At 40.7% G+C, this 26,677-nt stretch overlaps 1 protein-coding gene across 8 annotated transcripts in view; it reads left to right on the plus strand.

Annotated features, from left to right (window-relative positions):
* Positions 1–1,088: 1,088 nt before the first annotated feature.
* CHD8 (chromodomain helicase DNA binding protein 8) overlaps positions 1,089–26,677 on the plus strand; it is an 81,775-nt gene continuing 56,186 nt past the window's right edge. For 2 of the 8 annotated variants that reach the window (XM_037017607.2, XM_073211539.1), the window contains exons 1-5: positions 1,089–1,202; positions 15,753–16,813; positions 17,698–18,060; positions 18,747–19,132; positions 20,158–20,272. In XM_037017607.2, the coding sequence (XP_036873502.1) occupies positions 15,968–16,813; positions 17,698–18,060; positions 18,747–19,132; positions 20,158–20,272 (1,710 nt within the window). In that variant the 5' untranslated portion in view covers positions 1,089–1,202; positions 15,753–15,967. Of the gene's footprint in view, positions 1,203–2,121; positions 2,326–10,749; positions 10,858–15,752; positions 16,814–17,697; positions 18,061–18,746; positions 19,133–20,157; positions 20,273–26,677 lie in introns of those variants that run through there. The other 6 variants (XM_073211538.1, XM_073211540.1, XM_037017609.2 and 3 more) reach the window with 6 other exon arrangements.

Raw genomic sequence — 26,677 nt, forward strand, 5'->3', positions numbered from 1 at the left:
TGTTATTCCTTAAAAAATTCCTTTAATGATCTGAAGGACTCCCTCCTATCATTAGTTCAAAAAACAAAAACTTGTTGTAGCAATAACAATAGTAGAGATTTAGACTAGGAAACAGGAAAATCTCATTGAGCACAAAAGAACTTCACCTACAATAAGATGATTTCCTTTCCAACTTAAATGCTGTCAGAAAATCTGCTGTCAGTGTTTCCAAAGTTATCCCCTAATACCTCTCCTAACATAATTTCTCCTCTAAGGTTTCTGTTGTTTGCTCTATCTGTATTCACAGGTAGTTTGGGTCTATTGATGAATTTAGGCCTTTTTAAAAAAAGTTGAAATTCTTCCCCAAATACTGTTCATTTCTAACAGACTTGCACTCCTTCTGTACTGGCAAAGTCAAAACACTGGAAAACTTTTAAGCACAAGGAGTAGAAGCATCTAAAACAGACACATAACCTGTGTTAGCCTTACTCTAACACCCTGAGGAATGAGGATTCTATAAAGGACTATCCCAGGAACTGGGAAAACCCATTTACATTCCAATAATTCATTTTTGCTTTTTTGGTTTGGTAAGATCGCCTAATTCTTACGAGAGAGGTATTTGCCTCTAACTACATTCAGCATTATTCCGAAGTACCTACCCACCGTAACCCAGGGACATGCTGGTTATGTAAAGGAGAGTATGTTGGGGCTGGCTTTAAGTAGGCTCGAAAGAACTCCAAAGAACTGTTCAAATTCTTAAGCACTTCCTCCTCCCCGCCTCCAAGGCACCAAGCGCGATCCAAGATGGCTTCCCAGAAACAGGTAACTGAATGTTGTTTTACTTTAGAGCGCCCCCAGTGGCGGGGGTCAAAAGAGGATGCTGAGAGGCCTGATTGTGGACTGAGCCGTCAGAAGCCAGCTACCGCCAGATTTTATTTTCAATCAGGCATATCTGTGGTTGCCTACGTACCCTTCTCAGTCTTTTAGGACCTCCCACTCTCAGGAGACTTCCTGGATGGCGCTCACACAACCCTGTTGTAAGAGGCCAAGTATGGGCCTTGCCATTGGTGGGTAGGAGCGCAGTTGGGCGGAGCCGACGGAGAATGGACTACTAGCAAGCTAGATTGAGGCGAGAGCTGGCCATGCTCCCCCGGAAGGCGCCTTGTTCTCCGCAAGGGTGAGTTGAAACGCTGATTGGAAAGGAGCCACAAGGACTTGTACAGGTAGGCTCCCTGCTCCTTCCTGCTCCACATTGCTGGTTCAAGCGTCTTTGTAAAGACTGCCGCTCTTAGAATTGATTTCAATAACTGATCCTTCCCCAGGGTGCCTGACTTCCCGTCTGTCCCCTAGTTGTGCAGGGTCAGGTGCTGGGTGATGCTCTGGACTGAACCATTCTCCTTTGTGAGAAGCCGGGGGAGAGGGCGGCTGCCGGGCCGTGGGGCCCGAGTCGGGCCAAACCGCGAACGGGGTTGCCCCGGCCGCTGTGGAATTTTGAGGGTTTGTCATTGCATCACTGGGCATGATGTAGATTTGAGGCAGCTCCTTGTTCTCCTCGCCCCTTCATTGGAGGGGAAAACTCCCCGGTTCTGTTTGGTTATTCCATACTTTGGACTCAAAAGTGAGAGGTTAAGGTTTTTTTCTTTTCTCTTTCTCTCTTTTTTATTTTATGTGTTTTAATAATAATGGTGAGTAGGAAAGCATGGGGTGAGCATGTGCAGGCTGTTATACAGTATTAGATGTAATTTCTGTGTGTCTTTGGGAGAGAAGAGCAGGCTTTTGAAGAGTTTAGAGATGGTGCGAAGAGCACAGCCTTGCATCGCCGTTGACAGGTCTGCAGAGCTCACTGGTTTTCTGTTATATATTATATAAACTCTTCACTGGCAGAAGACGCCTCCCCCTGCCTCGGAGCGTATGCAGTTTCTTTATTTACCTGTCTCTAGTCGCAGGAAATTTCCCTCCTGTTACCCCAGCTGTGCAAATGCAGCAGCCCTTACCTTTTAAAGAGCAGTCCTGAAGTGATTAAGGTCTTCAAAGAAGTGTATAGTAGAGGTGTATAGATGTTTAGTGATTCATTTTCTTTTCAATTGACTGAGCCTAGTGAGAAGTCAAAGACTTAAAAGTCGTTGTCTTTTTCTTTTAAAGAATAGACGTAGTGGAACGCCCCCAACAAGCCAGAGGAGCTCGGTTACTAGTGTCCACTGCATCCTGCCGTCACACCAGCATCTACAGATAACTTATTCTTCATGTCGTTCTGAGACCATCAATTCAGTTAGGGATTCTCTGACTGGGTTATCCTTAGCATCAGCTGAGGTTTTATCTGGTGTGGAGCACTTTAGTTACTAGAAGGTGAGTTTCTGATTTGAGTAATGTCCTCTGTTAGTTAATTAGATAATATCATTTGCTTAGGAATTTTTTTTTTCTGTTGGTCACCAAGTAGGTTTCAGGACAAATTGTGGTCAACCTCTTCCTGACAGAACTTGGTAAACTTCTCATTCCAAGTATTTTGAAATTATCCCATCCCTTAAAAGAAGCATTAGGGAAAGCAACAAGTTTTGTTTAAGAAGATGTGGGTTGCAAGAGTGGCATGCCAGTGGATCTGCAAGGCAAGATGAAGGACATTGGCCAAAGAGAGGGTAGGCTTGTGTGTGAAGAGAGGCTTTGGGGAAGGTTATAACTGAGGTAGCAAAGGAGTAATGGCTTGAGATAAGGAATCTGATAGAGCAGTGTTTAGGTACCTACACAGTTAACACCTTCCCCAGGTTTGACCTATCCTGTGCATCTGGCCTTTTGATTTTGTCAGTTCCCAAATGGACAAAAACCACTTAGACATGGGTAGAAAATAATAGAAACAGCAATACTCTGTGCTGGTTGTGAGTCATTGGGAAACATGGATCTTGTACTTCCTGAGATGACATTCTCAGCAGCACCCACTGGATGATGGGATGGAAAAGTCTTTGCGTTGTGCTAATCACCACTGTGGAGTTTTGATTGTAACAGGAAAAATTTGACATTTTTTGTGCAGGATCTGATAGTGAGAGTTTCTGATAGGTACGGTAGGATGGTGAGGGGGATCTGTCTTTAAAGGAAACCAATATACATATCTCCTTTGAAAAGAGTGAGATTTTTCCAAGCAAAACTACCACTTAAAATTCATTTGTGGGTGCCAAGAACTGTATGCTTACTGAAAGAATGAGATTTCATGTTCTCATTAGTGCAAAGACTAATATTTTCAGAGCATTCAGGTGAACACTAAATGATTCCACAGCCCTGCAAAAGTTAAGCTAACCTCTGAGCTTACACTAAGCCTGATACCTGGGGGTAAAGAAGACAAGTATTTTTCTGGACCCTCCACTCTCACCCCTAGAAGTCATTCCACTTCTGGACTTAAATTTGAGCAAGTCCCTGATCTGCAGGTCTTTGCATGACCTACTTTTGCGCTTCAGTGACCAACCTAGTATTTAGTGTTTTACCTTTAGCAGCTGATTCATTGATAGACTGTCATTTCATGTTTTACTCAGTTTAACCTTTTCTATCATGTCTTTAACTTTTTGTTCTTTTCCGTACAAAGTTGGTGGTTTTTGTTTCACCCTTCTGTTACGATTTTGTCCAATTTGCTCTTTGTTTAATCGACTGACATTGCATCCTTTTGCTTCTGTCTTGTTGAGGCATTTTAAGGAATGGAAAGAGACCCTAGTTTTCAAGATGAGGTTCTTTTGGTACCAAATAACCCAAGTGAAAGTTGTATTTCGGTATAACGAACTGTTTACTGTTATTGCCTAAAGGATTATTTAACCATTTTATTGCATTCTAAGTTATCCTTGATAACGTTTCCCCTTTCATCTGGTTTTGTGTGTGCAAGTATATGAAGTTGTGATTTAGCTCTTTCTCTGTGTTTTGTAACTATTTCATATTGCCTCTAAGATTTTCATTGTATTTGTATTGCAAAAGAAGCCTACATCTTTATAGTTACTGAATGTTTTAAATTAAACCACATAGTATGCTAGTCTCTGAGATTTTTCATTAAGCTGTTCTGTAAGTAATAATTCTTTCAAACATTACTTTCTGTTCTTCACTGGACTTCTTGGTTGTTTAATGTCACACAAAGAAAAGGGTCAGCTTTAGAGTATCCTAATTCTTGCCTTCGGAGACTTGCAGCAAGAGACTTAAAAATGAAATGCTTAATTTCTACCCACTAACATAGTGACATGGTAGTGAGAAATCCAACAGGCATAAACAGAAATAAATTGGCATGGGTAAGTGCTTTACATTCTTTATTAGCAGGGATGGAACTAGGAATATATTCCAAGCAGTGGAGTAGTGTAGGGAAGCTAGCCAATATTCTAGCCTCTTCAAATTCAGACTGTCCAAGTCTGATCTTACTAGTTTGTTTGAAGAGTTCCCAGAGCATCAGACTTACATATTCAACTAGAAGTACAACAAAATTCAAAGACAAACCAAGGATTTTAGAAATTACTTAGTCTTCTGCATAATTACTAAGAAAGATGGGCTCTGTCATTGAAAGAGTGAGACATCCCCGATTTTATTCCCGCTGTACATTTCCAGAGAAATTTGTTGTGTATGGCTTCATTTTATTTAATATTTTTAGACTTTATTTCATTCAAATAAGACAATTAAATGATATCTACTGAAATTACTAGGTAATAATAGGACTGTGTTTCTTTTCTCCTCTGTATGTCAGCACCTTAAATATGATAGTTTTAATCCTTTTGGTAATGTCCCAATGCTCTAGTAATTTGTAGCTCTATAATAACACCTTTTTGAGAGTCTGTAAAACATTCTTCTAAAACTATGTCAGTAAGTTACTGAGAAAGGATATATATTAACGGAATTCTTGATTTCATCTGAGAAGAAGGGTATTCAAGAGCCATACAGTCTCTCAATTTCCTCAAATTGTCTCTCCTGGTCATTACAGAAACTGTTGGAATATCCTGCTTTCATTTTTTTCTTCCTTCACATACATTTGGATACAATATATCTTTGGGAATTATTCCTTTGGGACTTGGGTGTTCAGAAGTACATTGTGCCATTTAGTGATAAGGGAGTTCCTTCTCAGTTAATTCTAGAAGAAACCAGTGATTTTGGGAGTTTGGCTACCTATTTAGAGCCCAGATCTTAACAGGATTTTTGTAACTGAACATGATTGTCATGGTCTAGTACAGATAATCAGATATACATCTACCTAGGTGAACTGAATGATTGGGTAGATTTTTCTGGGTTTTTAATAGGGGCTACCAAAGCTGCACGAACAGACTTGTCACTCTGTGTTTTATTCTCCATTGCTTCTATCTACTACTCAGTCATTCTCCACCAACCTTTTTTTGGGGAGGAGAACACATTAGTTACCTCTTTGCTTCTTTACCCATCAATTCTCCTATAAAATGTAGTCCTTTTGCCTGTTGGGGCGACCTTTTTCATGAGGCCTTAAATGTATATAGGTGACTTGCACCTATGAAAGTATGGCAAGCAAAAGTCGAGGCAGCTGAGTCTGGGCATGGGAACTTCCGAGGGACAGCCTAGTCAATTGGAGAACTCTAAGCTCCCACAAGCAGCAGTTATAAAGCAAATGGAGTACTGTGAGACTGACACTGGCATCATTCCCACAAACACAAAAAATTATTAATTGAATTACCTGGATGTTGCCTGTCCTAGACACCAGTGCTGGTTGAAGGCTGTTCCATGGTGTTGAGGTTAAAGGGTTGTACTGCTTTCTCAGAGTCCTTTAATCCTCCCCCTTCTAGTGTCCCTCTCCCTTTCTTAGTATTTCTTAAAGAGTTTGAATTTAAGAGAAGAAAGGAAAGAACTTTAAGTTCTATGCTAATTGTGAGACTTGTCCGTCTATTTCAATATCCCACCATTCTGTGTAGCAGATCAGCTCAGTCCAAGTCTGTAAGGAGTAATTTTGCTTTGAGAGAAACCTTTAGTAGTACTCTTTTAAATTATTGGACTGGGTATAATAAACTCCTTTTTATTGGGCTGCTCTGTGCCAGACATTATCTTTTAATCTTCAGAATAACTCTGACATGTATGTGATGTCAGTTTCATTTTTCAGAAGAAGAGGAGAAATAAGACTTAGTGAGGTTAGGTAACTTAACCAGGAGTAGGTCTCTGGTCTGTCAGATTTCAAAGCCCCCCATTCATTATCTGTCTACCCCTATTTAAAAGTTCTCTGCTGACCCCTGTGGGAGAACTTCTTTGACCACAACATTAGATAAGTTGCCATTTAGTAGCCTGTTAAAGTTGTAGCTGTTACAGAACCTTGAGAATGTAATTTTTTTCTCTTTGTATCTTTGTCTGTTAAAAGGAAAAAAGAACAATAGTTTGTTTCTTTTATTTAACTTAGTTATTTTAAAGATAAGATTATGTGAAATACTTTTAAGTTCTGCAGAGGAAATTCACTTGGTTGGTCTTGCAAATAACTCCATTTTTTAGCCCACTACATTTTCATCAGTCCCATGTCACTGGGGTCATTTTTTTGTGCCTGGAGACACAAGTGTGATATAACTGCAATGTTTTATATGTGTTCTGTCCCCTCCAACCCTCCGCCATCCCCTGCTACACACTTTTAACAAAGATGTTGCAATGAAACAATCCCTCCTTAATAATTAAGTAAACATTTACATTTTTCTGTTAGGCCCACCAAATGTATGTACACTTGGCCCAGTTAAAGTAGGTTGTGCAAGACTGGTGTGGGGGGCCACGAGAGGACCAGGGCTCTGTAACCTAAATTATATATATATTGTTGCTTATGCTGGGTGCACCAAAATGACATTATGCAAAGAGGATATACTGATCCAGTTAGATCTCATCTGGAATCCAGAATATTGCCTTCACTTTGGTGACCTTGTGCCAGTGCAGAAGAACTTCTCCAGATGAAGTCTAACTTGACTTCAGGGCAGTGATCTTTAAAGAGTGGGCTCTTATTTTTTTGTTCAGACTTCAGGCCAAAACTCCAGGGCTTTACTGGAAAAAAAATCTGTGGTGAGGCTGACTTAAAAATGAATCCATGCCTTGTTTTTGAGTCATGTGGGCATAGTGTCATCCATTTGCTTCTTGCCTCAGCCTTAAATTTGCCACCACTGAGGCTTTATGGTCCCAAGCCTAAAGGCAATAACTAATATTTCATTACTTTTAACAGTGATTATCAAACTGTAGAAAAAAGTATTTTATGTGTATTGCATGCAGCCCCTTTTGCTACATGTAAAAGCTGCAGGTTCTCCATAGCCCCACTCCCACACACCTTTACTGGAATTTGAAAATGCATTCATTCCTTCAACCACAGTACACTGAATGCCCATTTCCATCTGCTAAGCACAGGATATTTTAAGGAACAAGTCATCCACAGTCCTTACTCTTGTGGAGCTTGCATTCTAATATGGGGTGGTGCTGATGGACATCAAACAATTTTATAATCACTTATTCAGTCTCTACTACAAACACGAAGGTATGGATATTACAAGAGAATTTATAATAGAGGCATGTAAGCTAGAGCATAGTTAGTATATGGTAGGGTGACTAAGAATGTGACTTCTGAAGCCACACTGCCTTAATTAGAATCTGGCACCACTTTTCACTAGTTGGGTAATGTTGGGCAAATTATCTCGCTGTGTCCTCATTTCCATTTTCATTGCTTAGAAAAGTGCCTGGTATGTAATGTACACTTAATAAATTTGGCTGTTTTTTGTCTGGGAATTCAGGGAAGGCTTTTCTTTGAAATGATGTTGAAATGAGCTTTGAAGGACAGTGAGAATTAAATGGGCAGAATGGAGCAGGACCATTTAGAAGCAATTGCAGTAGTCTAGGGAAATGAGGATGGTACATTACCTTTTGAACCACAATGCTATGTATGATTCAGGCCCTAATCATCTTAGTATTCTTTTTTGCAAACAACAGAAATCATCTTTTGGCTAATAATCAGAAAGGGAATTTATCGATATTGTATCACTCACAAATCAATGGGATTGATAAAAAAACCTGGTTTAGAAAATGATCTGAAACCAAGGGAGGTTAGAGACATGGAGAACATGGCCAAGAGAATAGTAAGGTCACAGCACTAAACAGTCTGTTTAATATTCTTCAGTAGAATACTGGTGTCTGCCATTAATGAATTTTGTCTTAACTGGTTGGTTCTGGGTCTTTGCATTACCTCTGCAAATTCAGAGTTCCCACAAAGATATCCATGTAAACTATTCTAGGTCATGTGCGTACTTCATCTCTACTAGGAGGAAGAGGTGGGAACCCCCTCCAATCCTCTCTACCCCCACTCCGGTTCTATAGTGGAAGGTAAGATCTGGCCTCCCATTGAAGACTATTATTCTGAGCTGTTATCCCAACTTAGGAAGGGTTGTTGAGCAGAAAAAAAAAATCAGCAAATATCCACTATACAATTCTTTTATGGACTACCATGGCAGCCTCCTAACTGCTGCTTGTGTTCCTCTGTCCTCTCATCCCCCAAATCTGTTCTCTATCCAACAGCCAGTTAGCTAACCCAAATGCGATTCTGATCATGTCATTCGTGTTTCGGTGGCTCCTCGTGCTCCTTCCTGTAAGAAAATACTTGAACATGGCACTGAAGGCCCACTTTGAAGTGTCTGGCTGTTACCAATTCCTTCAGTCTCATCTCTCCCTAATTTCTTTGTGGCTTACACTTTGGCAAGCCTGAACTACAGAGGTACTTAGAGCCTCCTTTATGTGTCTTGTGCTGTTTCTCATTGTTGTGCTTTATTTTGCCTTTCCTGCTGCCTGAGTATCCCTTTCTTACGGCCCACCTTCCCTTCCCCAGTAAACTCCTCCCCACCCCTTAAGAAACTACTTCCTTGGTACCTTTTCCTCATAAGTTATGAAGTCCCTTTCATCTGTGTGCCTGTAAAAGCCCCCTGCTTATTTCATTGCACATATCACCTTGTATTATTGTTTACAGCTCTCACTTTTGATATAGTCCCTGCTTCCTGCTCTTCACCCTCTCCCCACATACATACACAAATATACTCCTACCTGTTGTGAGTTTTTTGAAGGTAGAAATTAGGTCTTACTCATCTTTGGTTCTCTAATACTCCCACACCACTTGGTATGCCATATTCTCAATAAATGTTGAGTTAACAAAGAGGCATTTGATGTAGATCTTAGGATAAGTAAGATTTTGATAAGGCAAAGAAATAAAATGAGGATGTCATGTAGTATGAAGGTAACAGCATTAAGTAGGCCCAGTTGATGACAATATGACAATAGTAAATTGTCTTTTTTTGACTAGCATGTAAGCATATTTATAGACGACTTGTGGGAAATAAGACTGGAAAGGCAAAATGTGGTCTTAAGATTTATGTCTTTACTTTTAAAAAAAATTTTTATCAAACGTACATCACAGTGGTTCAACAGCCTCCCTCCTCCTCCCTGCCCCCGCCCACTCCCCTCCTTAAACATTTGAAAACTTTTAGGCAGGAGACTGATTTGACCATACTGTGTTTTAGGAAATTAATGTAGTAGCAGAATGGATGAGGTAGGGAGAGAAATCATTCATGGGGCTTCTTTCTGTTCCACAAACAACTGCGTAAAGAGGTAGCAGCAAAAATAAAAGTTTCATAGTTGAAATACTCAATTCTCTAAGCCTCAATTTTCTCATCTGTACAAGAGGGCTGACTTGATGTGATTGCTGAAGTTGTTGCCAGTCCAAAATCTGTCTGTAACACATTGCAAGAGAGTCAGTGGGACCTTGCAAATGATTAGATGGTGGTAGATACAGGAGGAGGTTTCAGAGACACCTTTGAGATTTTGAGCCTCAGTGAGTGGGAAAACTGTATTGCTGTTTACAGAAGTGGTAATTAGGTGCTCCTAGCACTAGTGGTATTGCTAGGATCTTCAGAAATAGGAGATTTAAGGCCAAGTCCTTTATCTTCCTTGTTTGTGTCATTGAGTACCGAAAATAGGATTTCAGTGTTGAGGGTGGTTACATTTCAGGGGAAATTAGTGGTCAGGAGGGAAGCAGCTGTTTTTGATAATAGTTTACTTTGGGGGATTTAAGCCTGCATGCCATCATTCTGGGATTGACTAATTTCATTGCAAATGTCTCAAGTGACATTGCAAAGTGGACATTGGCAAATATGTCAGAAGGGCTGATTTTCAAGAGAAGTGAGGTGGGGGCTGGGGACAGATGTGGGGTGAGGAGTGGGTGTATGTTCTGGAGGGAAGGGCTGGGAATTGTTGGAAAACACTTGGGATTAACTTGCAGGAAAGTGATGCCTCTGCCCAAGCTTGGCTGTCAAGAATGCAAATCAGCACTATGTGGCAGAAAGTGTTTTAAGAGTGAAAGGCTCCATGTTCCAGTAGCTGGCCTGGCTCTCTCATGGTGGAGGGAAGGTCTGGTCCCTTTTAATAGGTAGTGGGATAAGGTACAGTGACCACAGCATAGGGGTTGACAGGGCTGCTGGAAGGCAGGGGATTCAGGGGCAGTCGGGGTTGGCCTAGTGTGGATCCCTCCCTCCCGAGTTTACGCTCTCTGGTGTACAGAATACAGTGTAGCTGGTAGGGAATTTAATCCCCAGAACTAGTTTCCTTTAGCATGAGACCGCTTCTCTGACCGGGCTCCTTTTTTTTTCAAGCAAGCTGCAGGCTTCGCTTGGGCCCTAGAAACCGGATAGGCCTCTCCGTGCTCTCTCAACCTAATCCTCGGGGGAGGGGGAAGCTCTTTCTAGTCCCACCCTTTGCGCTGTTTTGCGTGTGTGCGCTTCTGGTGAGTGGCAGTGGGGTTCAGCCAGTGACGATGCGGGGCGGGCAGGAGCATCAAGTTAGGTTGCGCAGGAGGTGGGGGAACTGGTGCTGGAGAGACAGCGAGAGGGGCGAACCGGCCCCCCACGGCCGCTGCAGGTAAAGGCGTCTCTCTTACCCCGCTGGGGTGAGGCACACTTCCTTTTCTCCTTCAGGGCTTGTCTGGGCTTCCAGCCTGTAGCTTCCGCCCTAACATTGCTCCCACCCGGCCATCCACACACCCCCACCCCCCGCATCTTACCGTCTTGGCCATCCCCACCCTAGAGGGCACCCTGCTGGCTCCCTCTGTCAAGTGCATGTACCCCATTTCCATGTTTGGGGTGTCAGTTGGCAGAAATCTCCCGCTTCTGCTGTATGGGCCTTACTGGCACCAACCCCGGCAGTATGAGCAGGTAATGTACCCGGCTCCCCGCCACCCCCACCGCCAGTCGCATTTCCTCTCCATCAACCCCTCACATTTTTACCTTGCCCCTTCCCTTCTCCCATATGAGTACATAATTTCTGTAGTTTCTCCTTTACTCCCTTACATACATTCAGCTCTCATAGCTGCTTATTTTGCTTTCCCCTGTTTATTCAGAAGGGCTCACTTTAAGAGTCATGTTTGCCCCCAAATGTCCATTACCTTGATTAAGGTGTGAGTGCTTTTTCCTTCAGTAACTAGGAAAACAAAAACACAACAGCCGCACATTCGGCAGTAGAATGGAGAAGATAGAGAAAATGGCCTAGGACCTAGAGCTTCTTGAGGAAATCTCCTTAGTGGCTCCAAGTAAATAGCTCCGTTTCTTATGATGTGTGTCCCAACATCCTGATGCCTTGCTAACCCTAAATTGTGATTATATTCACCTTGGATGTTTATTTCCCATTTCTTTGTAAGATTTTAGACACTTTGGGTCTCACAAATGTCTCCGTGGTACAGTTTTTAAATCATTCTCTCAAAATTATGTTGGTGATTTTCCTTTTAGGCCTTTTTACTATTTTATTTTAAAAGGATTTCTCATTTAAATTGAGCTGCTGCTACCCATCTTGTGTTTCAGTAACGTGTTTATGTCTGTCTGGAGCTGATCTCGAAAGGATACAGTTTCTGATAACAAGATACATACTTTGAAGTAAAATAGTTCTTTTCTGAGTCTGAGCAATTAGAGGTTAAGTGGGCATGGATAACTTTTTTAACAGTGCATGTTACAAGAAAAATCAGTATTTGTCAATACCGTGTTCGTTTAAGGGGATAGTACAGAGAAATCTGCAAATGTTGAGTAGATGTCTGTAATTCAGTTTATATAATTTTTTATCTGTTAGACAACTGATCTAATCTGTGTTATAGTGTTTCTCATCCATCATAAACAGTAAACTATGATAAACTCCTTTTCGAGAGACCATAAGAAGCCATATCCCACCACGGAGACGTTGATAACCCTTCCACACCAGGCATGCTTTTTTCTCTGCCCCCACTATATTGTCTTTTACAGAAGATTTTGTCCAGTTTTGAATACAAATAACCTAAATGATGAGTTGTGTTTTCCTTTTACATTTGACAAATATAAAACTATGACATTGAATGTGCATTTTGAGACTACATATATCTTCCACCCCCCCAGTTGAGAATCACTACTTTGTTGAAAAGTGTAAGGAGATTGAGATGGAAAAATATAGATTATGAGTAAAACTAAGTCCTTTATTATTGGGATGACAAGTCGTTCATTGAAATGGACAAGGGTGAGGAGACACATAAAATAAGAACAGGGGAGTTGGGACTGTAGATTTCCCAAAAACCAAGAGCTATTTTAAAGGTGGTAAAGCTGAAGAGGAACATCAGTTTATACTTATTTAGAGGAGAAGGAATAGTTCCCCTTTAAGAAGGAGGCGAGATGAAAGGCTATTATATAAAGTATTTCCCCAGTGTTGTTTAGAGATTATAGATGGGTGGCCTTGGATTTTAACCTTAACTGACTAATTCGTTCTACTTCTCCCCAACTTCCACCTCCCAAGGTTTCTTCTGTTGGTAGTCTGGTCATTAGTTTGAAATTACGGAAAGTGATGAGTGGAACCATTAAATTCTCTTTCCTTTTGAACATATACACATATTTTTCTGTGGGGCAATGGTAGGCCCAGATTAACCTTTCATTCTCAATATGATAAAAATTTGGTATGACTTCTTTATCCAGGCAGTTGTTTTACTTGGGGCTATCTAAGTACTTCATATAGTTGAATGCTTAACATCTGTGTATTTTTACTAACAGGGTGTGAACCATGGAAAGAAAATTCACGGGATAGGTGAACTTAGTAGAATAGACCAGTTGTGGATACGGCCATGGATACCCCACAAGAATAAAAGTAGGGGTGAAGAAAGTTGGAGGTGTGTTGGGAGAAGGTTTAATCTTTTGAGAGTAAAGGACAACTTAAAGATAGGAGTTAGAGAAGAATCAGGAGACTAGGATTAAAAAAATGTGTACAAGGTGGATTAGGTCAGTAGAGGTGAGTTGGTGGGATGGGACAGAGAAGCAGTGAAACTTGGGGGTGGCATTAAGTCAGTGGTAAGGTTTTTAAATTATAGGCTCAAACTGAACCAGAAGAAGTAGAAATTTGGCCCAAAAATTGGGAAGGGAGATAAGTGATAAATGCATTGACCTTTAAAAATTTATACTTGAGTCATATGGGGGTAAACGAATATGTCAGAAATTGTTAGCCTTATTTTTCTAATTAAAAGATGAGATCTCTTGTCTGCAGTTGGGCTGCTGTGGAGGGGAGGAAGAGTATTTGAATGATTAAATAGCAAAGGAGGCATGGAAAGGACCAAATACTCCCATGGAAGAAAAGGCAGGTTACAAACTATTATCAGCACAAACTTATAGTTAGTGGAAACTTTCAGTGTAGTTTTTGTATAATACCTGCTTAGATACTTTGTGTGACCTCCTTGACAGTGGATAGGAGGTGATAGATAATAGGTAGAAAAGTAGGGCATCACTAGAAAAAAAGCTGATGATAGTGTTGAGGAAATTTATAAAATTATTGAGTTGATTTTCTTTAAATCAAGAGATATCTCTAACTTTTCTGATGGCCATTTTGAGTAACTTTGGGGCAGGATTTAGATAGGAGAGTCTGGAATGAGCTATGGGAATAGGTTAGCCAGGAGTGGGAAGTGATATGGATCCTGGGTGAGATGTGTAGTATATACAGTTACTGAAGTGAGGAAGACCTTGTTGACATTAGTGGACATGCCATGTGTACTTGTAATTTTGACTGATACACCAACTCCTGATGAGTCTGTAATCTTTATTTTTGTTCCTGGGATATTTACAAACATAATACTGTTTTAGGATAACTGGTGTGGGTTAAGGAAGGGGAAAAAAAGGGGCTTGTGGAAGAGTCTTTTTCAGTCAAGTCTACTGTGTCACTGAAAAATTTCTGCTCTGGTAAGAGGAATGGTCTTATCAAGCAAGGCTTTCCTGAATTGTCACATACTGACTTCTTTTACAAGGAACAGATACTGCTCTTTCATGTTATGTGGTGTGTGGTGATGTACTTACAATTCTTTGTCTTAGTTTTTCCTTTTTCCAGCATTTAAGCCCCAGAGGTGGTTTTAGTAAACATACTGTCAGTTATTTGTAGGACAGTTTTTCAAGATGGGAAACTTCACTGTCTTATCTTAGAATCAAAGAATACCATAGTTTCTGGAAGAGCTGAATGGTTCATTCCAGATACTACAGGCAAATATATTAATTCATTAAATATATTTTGAGTAGCTACTATGTATGTGATATCCTGCTGATTCTTTAGGAATCCACAGATAAGATATGGTTGCCACCATCCAGGAACTTTTTGTCTCTTGGGAAAAGAGGAGCTGAGCCACCATGCAGGATTTTGCAGGGTGTACATTGGACATACTCATTATCATAATTGATAATATGTTTAGTATGACAATTTTCCAGCAGATGGCAGACAAGCATCTTGAGGAGCCAGCAGCTTTTATAATTTGTACAGAGAACTATTTGGGCCTTCAGAGGATATGGACAAGATACTCATCATTTTAGTAAAATTTTAAATATAAGTGCTTTAAGTAAGGTGCAGACAATGCTGTGGGTATTTAAAGAGGTGAAAGGACCAAGCCATCACAAATTGCTCTATTGTTAAAGGGAAGGAGGTTCAGGACTCACCTTTGTTGAGTTAGAAGATGTTTGAGGGAGGGGAAGAATTCAGCTGGGAAATGTTTGGCAAATGGTAGGGGTGTTCCAGGCAGAAGCTAAATAGGCAAAGTCATGCAGACAGGGATAACATTAAGGCAACTATGTAGACTAGATGAAGTGAAATGCAGGATATATATAGGAAGTAATGAGAGAGAAAGTTCGAAATATAAACTGGAACTAAAATGTAGAATTATTTGAGTCCCCTGAAGAGGAAGTTTTTGATCTTAAATATGAGGAGGGGGAGGAAGCTGCAGAACAGAAATAACTATGTATAGATTAATCAATACGTTAACCAGAATAAAATTTGCAAAACTTCCTGTGTAAAATTATGCTATAAGTTTAGCAATATTGTTACTATGAACTTGGTTAAAGGTGATTTATTTTTGCCAATAGTAAGTGAAAGTATTTAAAATACAAGGGAAATTCATAAAATACAATGTATTCGGAAACCTTTATATACATTCACTGAAACACTGCTAGTATATAATATACCTGAAGTAAAAGCTGGTCTCTATCTAAAAATGATAATTGTAAAAAGAAATGGACAGAGTATGATCTTGACAGACAGAAACTTCAAAGTGTGTAGGTGTAAGAACCCCAAAAGGGGTTGGTTTATTTCTTTTTTTCTGTTTTAGTTTTGAAGCAAAAATGTGGGTGTTCTTCCTGCTGTGTGTGTGTTTGTCCTCAGATGACCTCACATTTCCCCTTTCATGTACTATTTTGATGGTATGTGATATTAAGGGTAGTACCTAAGGAGAAATTTTCCCTGAGGTTACCTGTTTTGCTTACTTTTCATTTGTCTTCCCACAACAGGAGTTCCACCATCTTCCTCTGAAGACCTAGCCATCTTGCTCCATGAAGGTCAGGACAATCTGACATGCACTTGTTTCTTGCCTCTTTACCTGAAGAGTAGTCCTCTTCCATTGTGTACATTTTTTTCTTAATAGGGGAGGGGAGGGGAGAACCAGTACCCCCCCTCCCCTTCCCTCCCTAGACCTTGGGGAAGTACCCTCCATTGCTTTCCCAAGATGGCAGACCCCATCATGGATCTGTTTGATGACCCAAATTTATTTGGCCTGGACTCTCTGACTGATGACAGCTTCAACCAGGTCACACAAGACCCCATTGAGGAAGCCCTTGGACTGCCAAGCTCTCTGGACTCCTTGGATCAGATGAACCAGGATGGTGGATGTGGTGGTGATGTGGGGAATTCATCATCAAGTGACCTGGTCCCCCCAACAGAGGAAAGAGCCCCCACAGAACTTCCCAAAGAATCAACAGCTCCAGCTCCAGAATCCTTAACCTTGCATGATTATACCACTCAGCCTGTCAGCCAGGAGCAGCCAGCCCAACCTGTCTTACAGACATCGGCGCCAGCATCAGGACTTTTGCAGGTCTCCAAGAGCCAGGAGATCCTGAGCCAAGGGAATCCTTTCATGGGTGTCTCTGCCACAGCTGTCTCTTCCAGTAGTGCTGGAGGGCAGCCACCTCAGTCAGCCCCTAAGATTGTTATCCTTAAGGCCCCACCAAGCTCCTCAGTCACTGGTGCCCATGTGGCACAGATTCAGGCCCAAGGTATCACCAGCACAGCTCAACCCCTGGTGGCTGGCACAGCCAATGGTGGAAAAGTCACTTTTACCAAAGTGCTAACCGGCACTCCCCTTCGACCAGGTGTTTCCATTGTCTCTGGTAATACAGTGTTGGCCGCCAAGGTCCCTGGGAACCAGGCTGCTGTTCAGCGCATTGTCCAGCCCAGCCGACCAGTAAAGCAGCTGGTCCTACAGCCAGTTAAGGGTTCAGCTCCTGCTGGAAACCCTGGGGCCACAGGGCCCCCACTGAAGCCTGCAGTTACACTGACCTCTACACCTACCCAGGTGACTTGAGTGAAAGGGGGAGGTGAATTTTGGTTTAGCAGAGGGCTCAGCAGCAGTGTGAGAGCACATGAAAGCTGTCTCTAGGAAATCCTGTTTAGATTCCGTCTTTGCTCCATGTCAGTTAGCGTGGACAGCCACACACTAACTACTTACCAGGTGGAAGCAGTTAGCTTTAACGTATCTTTGGAGCTCTTACTGCATGTTTACACTGCCTAGCTGGTGCTGAACAAGACACAGTCCCGGTTCTTACAGAGCTCACAGTCTGCCAGGGAATGCAGACATTAAGGGAGAATCCAAAGTAGTGTATGAGATAAAGTTTTAGGAGAAATATAGGATGCTATGGGAACAAAGAATCACTTTTAAAAATGTGTTTATTTATTTACATTTGCAAGACTTAAGGAAGCCATGTGTATCTTACCCCTATTCTTATACTAAGATTGTCCTCCTCCTACTTTGCCCAGTGAAAAGACCAATTTTGCTGTAGGGAAGTAGAGTCTCTAGCCTCTGAATATAAGGCCAAAACAGTTTGGTGGGGGGAGGGAGCAATATTAAGATAAGTAGGAATAGGAAAAGAAGCTATAAGGGAGCAGATTTCAGTTCAATATAAAGATTTTTGTTCTAAAAATTGTCAAAAAATGTAATGACTGCCTTAGAAGGTAGCCTCCCATCAGGAATTTTTCAAAAATAGGTTGATACCTACTGGGCAGAGGTTTTATAAGAAAGATTTTCTTGGGATGAATAGGTCAATGAACAGAATTAATTGTACTATGTCTTCTGACCTGCAGCTTTTATGATTTCTAGGATGAGGAAAACTGATGTAAATATTTGAAAGTATGCTGTTCTTAATGTTGTACCTCTCTTTGAATTTGCTTTCTTCACTCTAGGGTGAATCAAAACGCATCACCCTGGTCCTCCAGCAGCCACAGTCTGGAGGTCCCCAAGGACACCGGCATGTCGTTCTAGGGAGTCTACCAGGCAAGATAGTGTTACAGGGCAACCAGCTGGCAGCCCTGACTCAAGCCAAGAATGCTCAGGGGCAGCCTGCCAAAGTTGTAACCATCCAGCTGCAGGTGCAGCAGCCACAGCAGAAAATCCAGATTGTACCACAGCCACCATCATCCCAGCCCCAGCCACCCTCAGCCCAGCCTGTGACTCTCTCCTCTGTGCAGCAGGCTCAGATAATGGGACCAGGACAGAGCCCGGGACAGAGACTTTCAGTACCACTCAAGGTGGTGCTGCAGCCTCAGGTGAGACTTTTAAAGTTAGGAAAGAAAAAAACCCTCTTAATCCCTTACTGTCACCTTCAGCACCCACTTGTTGAATGTAGGGGCAGTCCAGGTTTATGAACTGAGATGCAGACATTTCTTTCTTTCTCCCATGGAAACCTTGTTTTAATTATATCATAAAAATACTTGAGGGTTATTGTTGGGTTTGAGATAAGAGATGATTTATCTAGTATTTGTCTTTCATCTGTTTAATTTACAATCTTTAATATTCTTGTGAAATAAAAATGATTGGAAATATCCTCCCATTTGAAAGAGAAATAGTCTTAAAGAGGTCAAGTGATTCTTACTCCATCTACCCCCCAGACAGATAAAGGTAAACCAAGAATAGAATTTGAATCCTCATTTTTAATATTAGCCCAGAGGCCACTATTGGCTATATTTGAAAATTTTCTAGAATAATGGAGATAATGGAATAGGAGCATGGCTAAAGGATACTGAAGTTTAATTTGGCTCACTTCTTTTCTTATCCCCTTCCCACCAAAAATCACTTTTTAAAAATGTATCTAGGTTCAGTTAGTACTTGGTCTGAGTCTTGTTCTTGAGGAGTTAGAGAATTAAAAGTTCTAAGCTAACTATTTCAGAGCTGCATTTTATTTAGGCTGTTTAACTACAAGCACATTGAAATTCTAGTGTCTTTATTTCTGTAGGCTGGCTCTTCCCAAGGGGCCTCTTCTGGGCTCTCTGTCGTTAAAGTTCTGAGTGCCAGTGAGGTGGCAGCTCTGTCTTCACCAGCAAGCTCTGCTCCTCATACGGGGGGCAAGATCGGAATGGAGGAGAACCGCAGGCTGGAGCACCAGAAGAAGCAAGAGAAAGCTAATCGGATTGTAGCAGAGGCAATTGCTAGGGCCCGTGCCCGAGGCGAGCAGAACATACCTCGAGTCCTGAATGAGGATGAGTTGCCCAGTGTTCGGCCTGAGGAGGAAGGTGAGAAGAAACGCAAGAAGAAGAGCAGTGGGGAGAGGCTCAAGGAAGAAAAGCCAAAGAAGAGCAAAACATCTGGTACATCCAAAACAAAGGGCAAGAGCAAGCTAAAGTGAGTACCATCCTGCACTACTTTGATGGGACATTTAAGGGCAGTGCGCTTGATTTTGAATCAGTGTTGAGAGGAACTACTTGTATTTAGCAGCTGCATATACTTCAGGGATATCTGTTATAGGGGAAAATACGGCTTTTCTTTTCTCAGTCCCAATGCTTATTTGATAAACAGAATTTTAAAATTGCATATTACAAAGGAGAAACACCAAGGTATAGGGAAGATAACCAATCATTGTTTTGGGGGTTACATTTAAAAGCTGTGATTCTGTTTTTATGTATTCTCAATTTTGCATGACTGTAATGTGAAAGTGGTTTCTCACTAAGCCCCTACTGCCCAGGCCCATAGAAGACAGCTGGAGAAATAGCTGCCCTGTTCTTTAATCTCATAGGTGAACTGAAGAAGATTTCAGCAACCACTGTCAACCTTAAGCAGTGTTGACTGAGCTGTGGCTTGCCACATGATTCCTGTTATAATTGAGTGTCCTCTTTCCCTTCCAGGTCTTGTAGCTTCCCTCCTTTCCCCCTACCTTCTAGTCCCTGGGATTCTTCAGACTCTGTGGTATAATTATAATAATGTTTATTTTTATAGGATTTTTCAAGTTCTAAAAAATAAGTTTCACATCTTATCTCACTTGATCCTCAACTGTTGGGCCAGGTGTTATAATCAGTGCTTACAAATAAGAGAACTTAATGCCCAGCTAGACAAAACTGGAACTGAAATGAGGCTTTGTAATCTTAGTCCAATCACCATTCAGCTATCTTATGCTACCTTCCTTCAGGTATTTGTGACCATAGTGGTACCGAGGATTTGTCAAATCTGCTGTAAAGGTCAGCCAGTGGTTTAGAAGAAACCCCAATATCCTCTTTGTTTACAAACTCACTGCTCAACTGCTGTGTGTTGCACAGACTGGAGATATAGATACTTTTGTCAGTAACTTTGTGATGATGTAGATTAGTTATATTTTCTTAATCCTAAATTTTGCTTGTCCTCACTGAAGATGAATTTACTTTTTCCTTTTTTAGCACCATCACTCCTGTGGTGGGAAAGAAGAGAAAGCGTAATACCTCATCTGATAATTCAGATGTGGAAGTCATGCCTGCCCAGTCGCCCCGGGAAGATGAAGAAAGCAGCATTCAGGTAAAAGGCTCCCTGAAAAACTTAGTAGAAAAATCTTGTTTAATTCTGGCAGACAGACAAGTACTGAGAGACTGTAAGCCTACACACATTTCAACAGTTTTTCTAAACCGAAACCAGAGGTAGACCTAAAAGGTAAAAGAGAGAGGACCTGGTCATGGTCCTATTTTTTAAATTTTTGTTTAGGCAAAAAGGATTTTACTATAAAAACAGCCATACTCATTTTCCCAAATTTGTTTCAGAAACTAATCAAATATGAAATCATACTAAACAATTGGTATTATGGCTATGTCAGTACTTTGCTTTCTCTTAGAACTGCCCAACTATTCATTTTGCCTTACCTTTTCTATACTTCAGAGTTCTGACTCGGTGAAATAGATGGTTAGGCAAATGTTTTTTTTCCTGCTTTTTGAAAATGAGAGATACTGGAAGAAAATAAAAGAAGCCAGACCAGAAGAACTTTAGTCCTCTGCCTCTGATTGTTGTCTTATAGTACCATCTTTGGCTCAAGTTTCCAACCACAGAAAGAATGTGGTATTAAGATTCAGGAAACCATGGTACTTCTAAATACCTCTGTAGGTTTGGCCAAAATACTTAGCTGGGTCTGAATTCCCCACCTGTAAATAGAGGTTTGGACTATATGAACCTTAAGTGCCTCTCTAGCTATTAATACATATAGATGCCTCCTCTCTTTCTTAATATACATTTAGTACATTGACAAGCTGATATTTGGGTTCTTTGGGGGGAAACTAACATGTGAGAACTAGTCAAGACATTTTTGAAAAGGAAAATGAGGCAGATAAGAGGGGTTTAACATGGTGGCATGAGAAGTGAGGCAGAAACCTCCTAACAAAACCACATATAACACAAAAAGACAGCAAATACAACTAGCCCTGAAAGAGTGACTGGAAAGAAGACTGCAACAGATGGCCTACATCTGGGCAAAAGAGAAGACCTCATGGAAAAGGGTAAAGTAACAAAGCCTCAAGCTGGTGGGACCCAAGCCCTCCCCCAACCCCAGCTCACCGGTGGGAGGAAGAGTAGCAGAGTGGGGAGGGAGTAGAAGCCAAAGACTGCTAAATACCCACCCCTGGAGATCTGCTCTGGGAGCATGAACCCACATTACATGGTGCTCTGAAGATTAGAGGGGTTGGAAAGCATAGACAGGCAGAATACTTGGAGAGATTGAGATTCCAGCCACTTGTAGAGAACAGGTACCCACAACTGGCTGCTCCAGGACAAAAGAAAGGTGGGCACTTTGAAAAGACTCCCCAACAGTGAGAGGGCTGCTAAAGGGGAAAAGATTACACAGAAATTGCTGCGCAGGAGAAAGGACGGGTGGAAAAAATCATCCTAGCACACTCACCTCAGCAGGTTGGGAACTTTCAGGAGCTTCAGGCACAACATCTGCCTGACTGGCAGTGCAGTGCAATACACAGCCTGCCACTCCTTCCTCTTGGCCAGCACCAGTTTGCAAACTTGCTGCTCCCACCATCATGCCAGGCCAGCCAGAGGGCAGACCTGCCTAAAGCAGGTATAAGGGAATAGCAGAGGCTCCTCCCTGTGTGCTCGGCCCACTGGCCCTGGCAGTGGAAGCAGGCACTAAGGCAAGGAAGTAGGAAAGAACTCTTTTCCTCTCAGCAGGCACTGCTGCTGTGCACCTGTGACCCCTGTCATCGCTCGAGAAGCTGGGCAGCTCCAGAGAGTAGACCTTCTGGGCACTAGAGGGCACCACCTACATAAAGTTGTTATTCCATAGTAATAATTAGGAATATGAAATGGCAAAAGAACCTGGTGCAAACCAAAATCACTCAGATACCAGAAAGAGAGCTCAGTAAAACTGAAATCATCAATCTTCCTGATAAAGATTGCAAAATAAAAAGCATAAACATGCTCACAGAACTACAGAAAAATATTCAAGACCTCAGGGAGGATTTCAAGAAAGAAAAACTTTGAAAAATATAGTATCTGAAATGAACATACAATGGAGGGATTTAAAAGCACATTAGATGAGGTAGAAGAGATGGCAAATGAAATAGAAATTAAAGAACAGGAATACAAAGAAACTGAGGCAGAGACAGAAAAAAGGGTCTCTAGGAATGAAAGAATATTAAGAGAACTATGTGACCAATCCAAATGGAATAGTAATCACATTATAGGGGTGCCAGAAGAAATAGAAGAGAAAAAAGTGATATAAAGTGTCTTTGAGGAAATAATTGCTGAAAACTTCCCCAATTTGGGGAACAAAATAGTCTCTTAGGCCATGAAAATGCACAGATCTCCAAACACAAGGGACCCAAGGAAGACAACACCAAGATATATAATAATTAAAAAGGCAGAGATCAAGGACAAGGATAGAGTATTAAAAGCAGCCAGAGAGAGAAGAAAGACCACATACAAAGGAAAACTCATCACACTATCATCAGACTTCTTAGTAGAAACTTTACAGGTCAGAAGGGAGTGGCATGATACATTTAATGCAGTGAAACAAAAGGGCCTCAAACCAAGAATACTCTACCCAGCATGATTATCATTTGAATTTGAAGGTGGGATTAAGCAATTTCCAGATAAGCAAAAGTCGACAGAATTTACTTCCCAAAAACCATATCTACATGTATTTTGGAGAGCCTGCTATAGATGGAAGTGCTAAAGCTAAAAAGCTGTTACCAGAGAAAGTAAAACCACAGTAAAGGAAGTACACCAACTAATTACTGAGCAAATGCAAAATTAAATCAACCACAAAGTCAAGGGATACACAAATAGTACAGAATATGACACCTAATAAAGAGTGAAGGAGGAAGAAATGGTAGGAAAAAACGAACCTTTAGATTGTGTTCGTAATAGTGTACTGAGTTAAGTTAGCCTGTTAGATAGTAAACAAGTTACCCTTGAAGCTTTGGTAACCTTGAATCTAAAGCCTGCAATGGCAATAAGTACATACCTATTGATAATCACCCTAAATGTAAATGCACTAAATGCACCAATCAAATGACACAGAGTCACTGAATGGATGAAAAAACAAGACCCATCTATATGCTGCCTAAAAGAGACCCACTTCAAACCCAAAGGCATACACAGACTAAAAGTGAAGGGATGAAAAAAGATACTTCATGCAACTAATAGGGAGAAAATAGCAGAAATGGTAGTACTTCTGTCAGATAAAATAGATTTCAGAACAAAGAAAGTCACAAGAGACAAAGGACATTACATAATGATAACAGAGGGAGTCTGACAACAGGATATAATCATAAATATAATGCACCCAACACAGGAGCACCGACATATGTGAAACAAATACTAACAGAATTAAAGGGGTAAATAGAATGCAATGCATTCATTATAGGGAACTTCAACACACCACTCACTCCAAAGGACAGAACAACCAGACAGAAAATAAGGAGACAGAGGCACTGAACAACACATTAGAACAGATGGACATAACAGACAGACATCTGCAGAACACTCCACCCAAAAGTAACAGGGTAGACATTCTTCCCAAGTGCACATGGAACATTTTCCAGAATAGATTACATACTGGCCACAAAAAGAGCCTCAGTAAATTCAGAAGGATTGAAATTGTACCAATCAGCTTCTCAGACCACAAAGGTGTGAGACTAGAAATAAATTATGCAAAGAAAATAAAAGCCCACAAACACATAGACGCTTAACAACATGTTCCTGAATAATCAGTGGGCCACTGACCAAATAAAAACAGATCAAGCAATATATGGAGACAAATGAAAACAACAACTGAACACCGCAAAATCTGTGGGATGCAGCAAAGGCAGTTCTAAGAGGAAACTATATAGCAATACTGGCTTACCTCAAGAAAGAAGAACAATCCCAAATGAATAGTCTAAATTCAAAATGAATGAAACTAGAAAAAGAAGAATAAATGAGACCCAAAGTCAGTAGAAGGAGAGACATAATAAAGATCATAGCAGAAATAAATAAAATTGAGAAGAATAAAACAATAGAAGAATCAATGAAAGCAGGAGCTCGTCCTTTGAGAAAAAAAACAAAATAGATAAACCCTTACCTGGACACATCAAGAAAAAAAGAGAGTGTATACACATAAACAGAATCAGAAATGAAAAAGGAAAAATTGCTACAGACACCACAGAAACAATGAATTATAAGAGAATACTATGAAAAATTATGATTCTAACAAATTTGATAAACTAGAAGAAATGGACAACTTTGTAGGAAAATACAACCTTCCAAGGCTGACCCAGAAAGAAACAGAAAATCTGAACAGACCAATTACCAGCAATGAAATTGAACTGGTAATCAAAAAACTACCTGAGAACAAAACCCCTGGACCAGATGGCTTCACCACTGAATTTCATCAAACACTTGGAGATCAAACACTAGGTATCTAATATCCATCCTCCTTTAAGTTTTCTAAAAAGTAAAGGAGGAGGGACTACTTCAAAACTTGTTCCATGAGGACAGCATCACTCTAATACCAAAGCCAGTCAAAGACACCACAAAAAAGAAAGTTACAGACCAGTATAACTGATGAACATAGATGCAAAAATACTCAACAAAATATTAGAAAATCGAATTCAAAAATACATCAAAAAGATCATCCATCATGATCAAGTAGGGTTTATTCCAGCAACAGAAGAATGGTACAGTATTCAAATGCCCATCAACATCATACACCACATTAACAAAAAGGACAACAATCACATGATTATCTCAACAGATGCTAAAAAAGCATTTGACAAAATTCAGCATCCATTCATGATAAAAACTCTCAATAAAATGGGTATAGAGTGCAAGTACCTCAACATAATAAAGGCCATATATGACAAACCCACAGCCAACATCATACTTAGCAGTGAAAATTGGGAACACGACAATGATGCCCACTCTCACCACTTTTATTCAACACAGTACTGGAGGTTCTAGCTATGGCAATCAGACAACACAAAAAAATAAAATGCTTCCAGATTGATAAGGAAGAAGTTAAACTGTCACTGTTTGCAGGTGACATGATGTACATAAAAAAACCTAAAGACTCCACTCCAAAACTACTAGAGCTAATATCTGAATTCAGCAAAGTTGCAGGATACAAAATTAATATATAGAAATCTGTTGCTTTCGTATACACTAATGATGAACTAGCAGAAAGAGAAATCAGGAAAACAATTCCATTCACAATTGCATTAAAAAGAATAAAATACCTAGGAATAAACTTAACCAAGGAGGTGAGAGACCTATACCTTGGAAGCTACAAGACACTCATGAGAGGAATTAAAAAAGACACTAATAAATGGAAACACATCACATGCTTATGGACAGGAAGAATTGATATTGTCAACATGGCATCCTGCCTAAAGCGTTCTACAGATTTGATACACTCCCTATCAAAATTCCAACAGCATTCTTCAACAAACTAGAACAAATAGTTCTAAAATTTGTATGGAACCACAGAAGACCCCGAATAGCCAAAGCAATCCTGAGAAGGAAGAATAAAGCTGGGGGGATTACACGCCCCAACTTCAAGTTCTACTACAAAGCCACAGTAATCAAGATAATTTGGTACTGGCACAAGAAGAGACCCATAAGTGAATAACAGAATAGAGAGCCCTGATATAAACCCACACATACAGGGCCAATTAATATATGATAAAGGAGACATGGATATACAGTGGGGAAATGACAGCCTCTTCAACACCTGGTGTTGGCAAAACTGGACAGCTACATGCAAGAATGAAACTGGAGTATTGTCTAACCCCATACACAAAGTAAACTCAAAATGAATGAAAAACCTGAATGTAAGTCATGAAACCATAAAACTCTTAGAAGAACAGACAGGCAAAAATCTCTTGAATATAAACACGAGCAACTTTTTCTTGAACAGATCTCCTTGAGCAAGGGAAACAAAAGCAAAAATGAACAAATGGGGTACAGCAAAGGACACTGTTAGCAGAATAAAAAGGCAACCTACAATATGGGAGAATATGTTTGTAAATGACATGTTGGATAAGGGGTTAACATCCAAAATATATAAAGAACTCACATATCTCAACACCCTAAAAGCAAATAACCCCATTAAAAAATTGGTGGAGGATCTGAACAGACACTTCTCCAAAGAAGAAATTCAGATGGCCAACAGGCACATGAAAAGATGCTCCACATTGCTAATCATCAAAGAAATGCAAATTAAAACCACATTGAGATATCACCTCACACCAGTTAGGTGGTCAACATCCAAAAGACAAGGAACAACAAATGCTGGCGAGAATGCGGAGAAAGGGGAATCCTCCTACGCTGTTGGTGGGAAGGTAAATTAGGTCAAACCATTGTGGAAAGCAATATGGAGGTCCCACAAAAAACTAAAAACAAATACCATTTGACCCAGGAATTCCACTCCTAGGAACTTACGCAATGAAACCA

The sequence above is a fragment of the Manis javanica genome, chromosome 8 (genome assembly GCF_040802235.1).
Source record: "Manis javanica isolate MJ-LG chromosome 8, MJ_LKY, whole genome shotgun sequence".
NCBI classification, from domain to species: domain Eukaryota; kingdom Metazoa; phylum Chordata; class Mammalia; order Pholidota; family Manidae; genus Manis; species Manis javanica.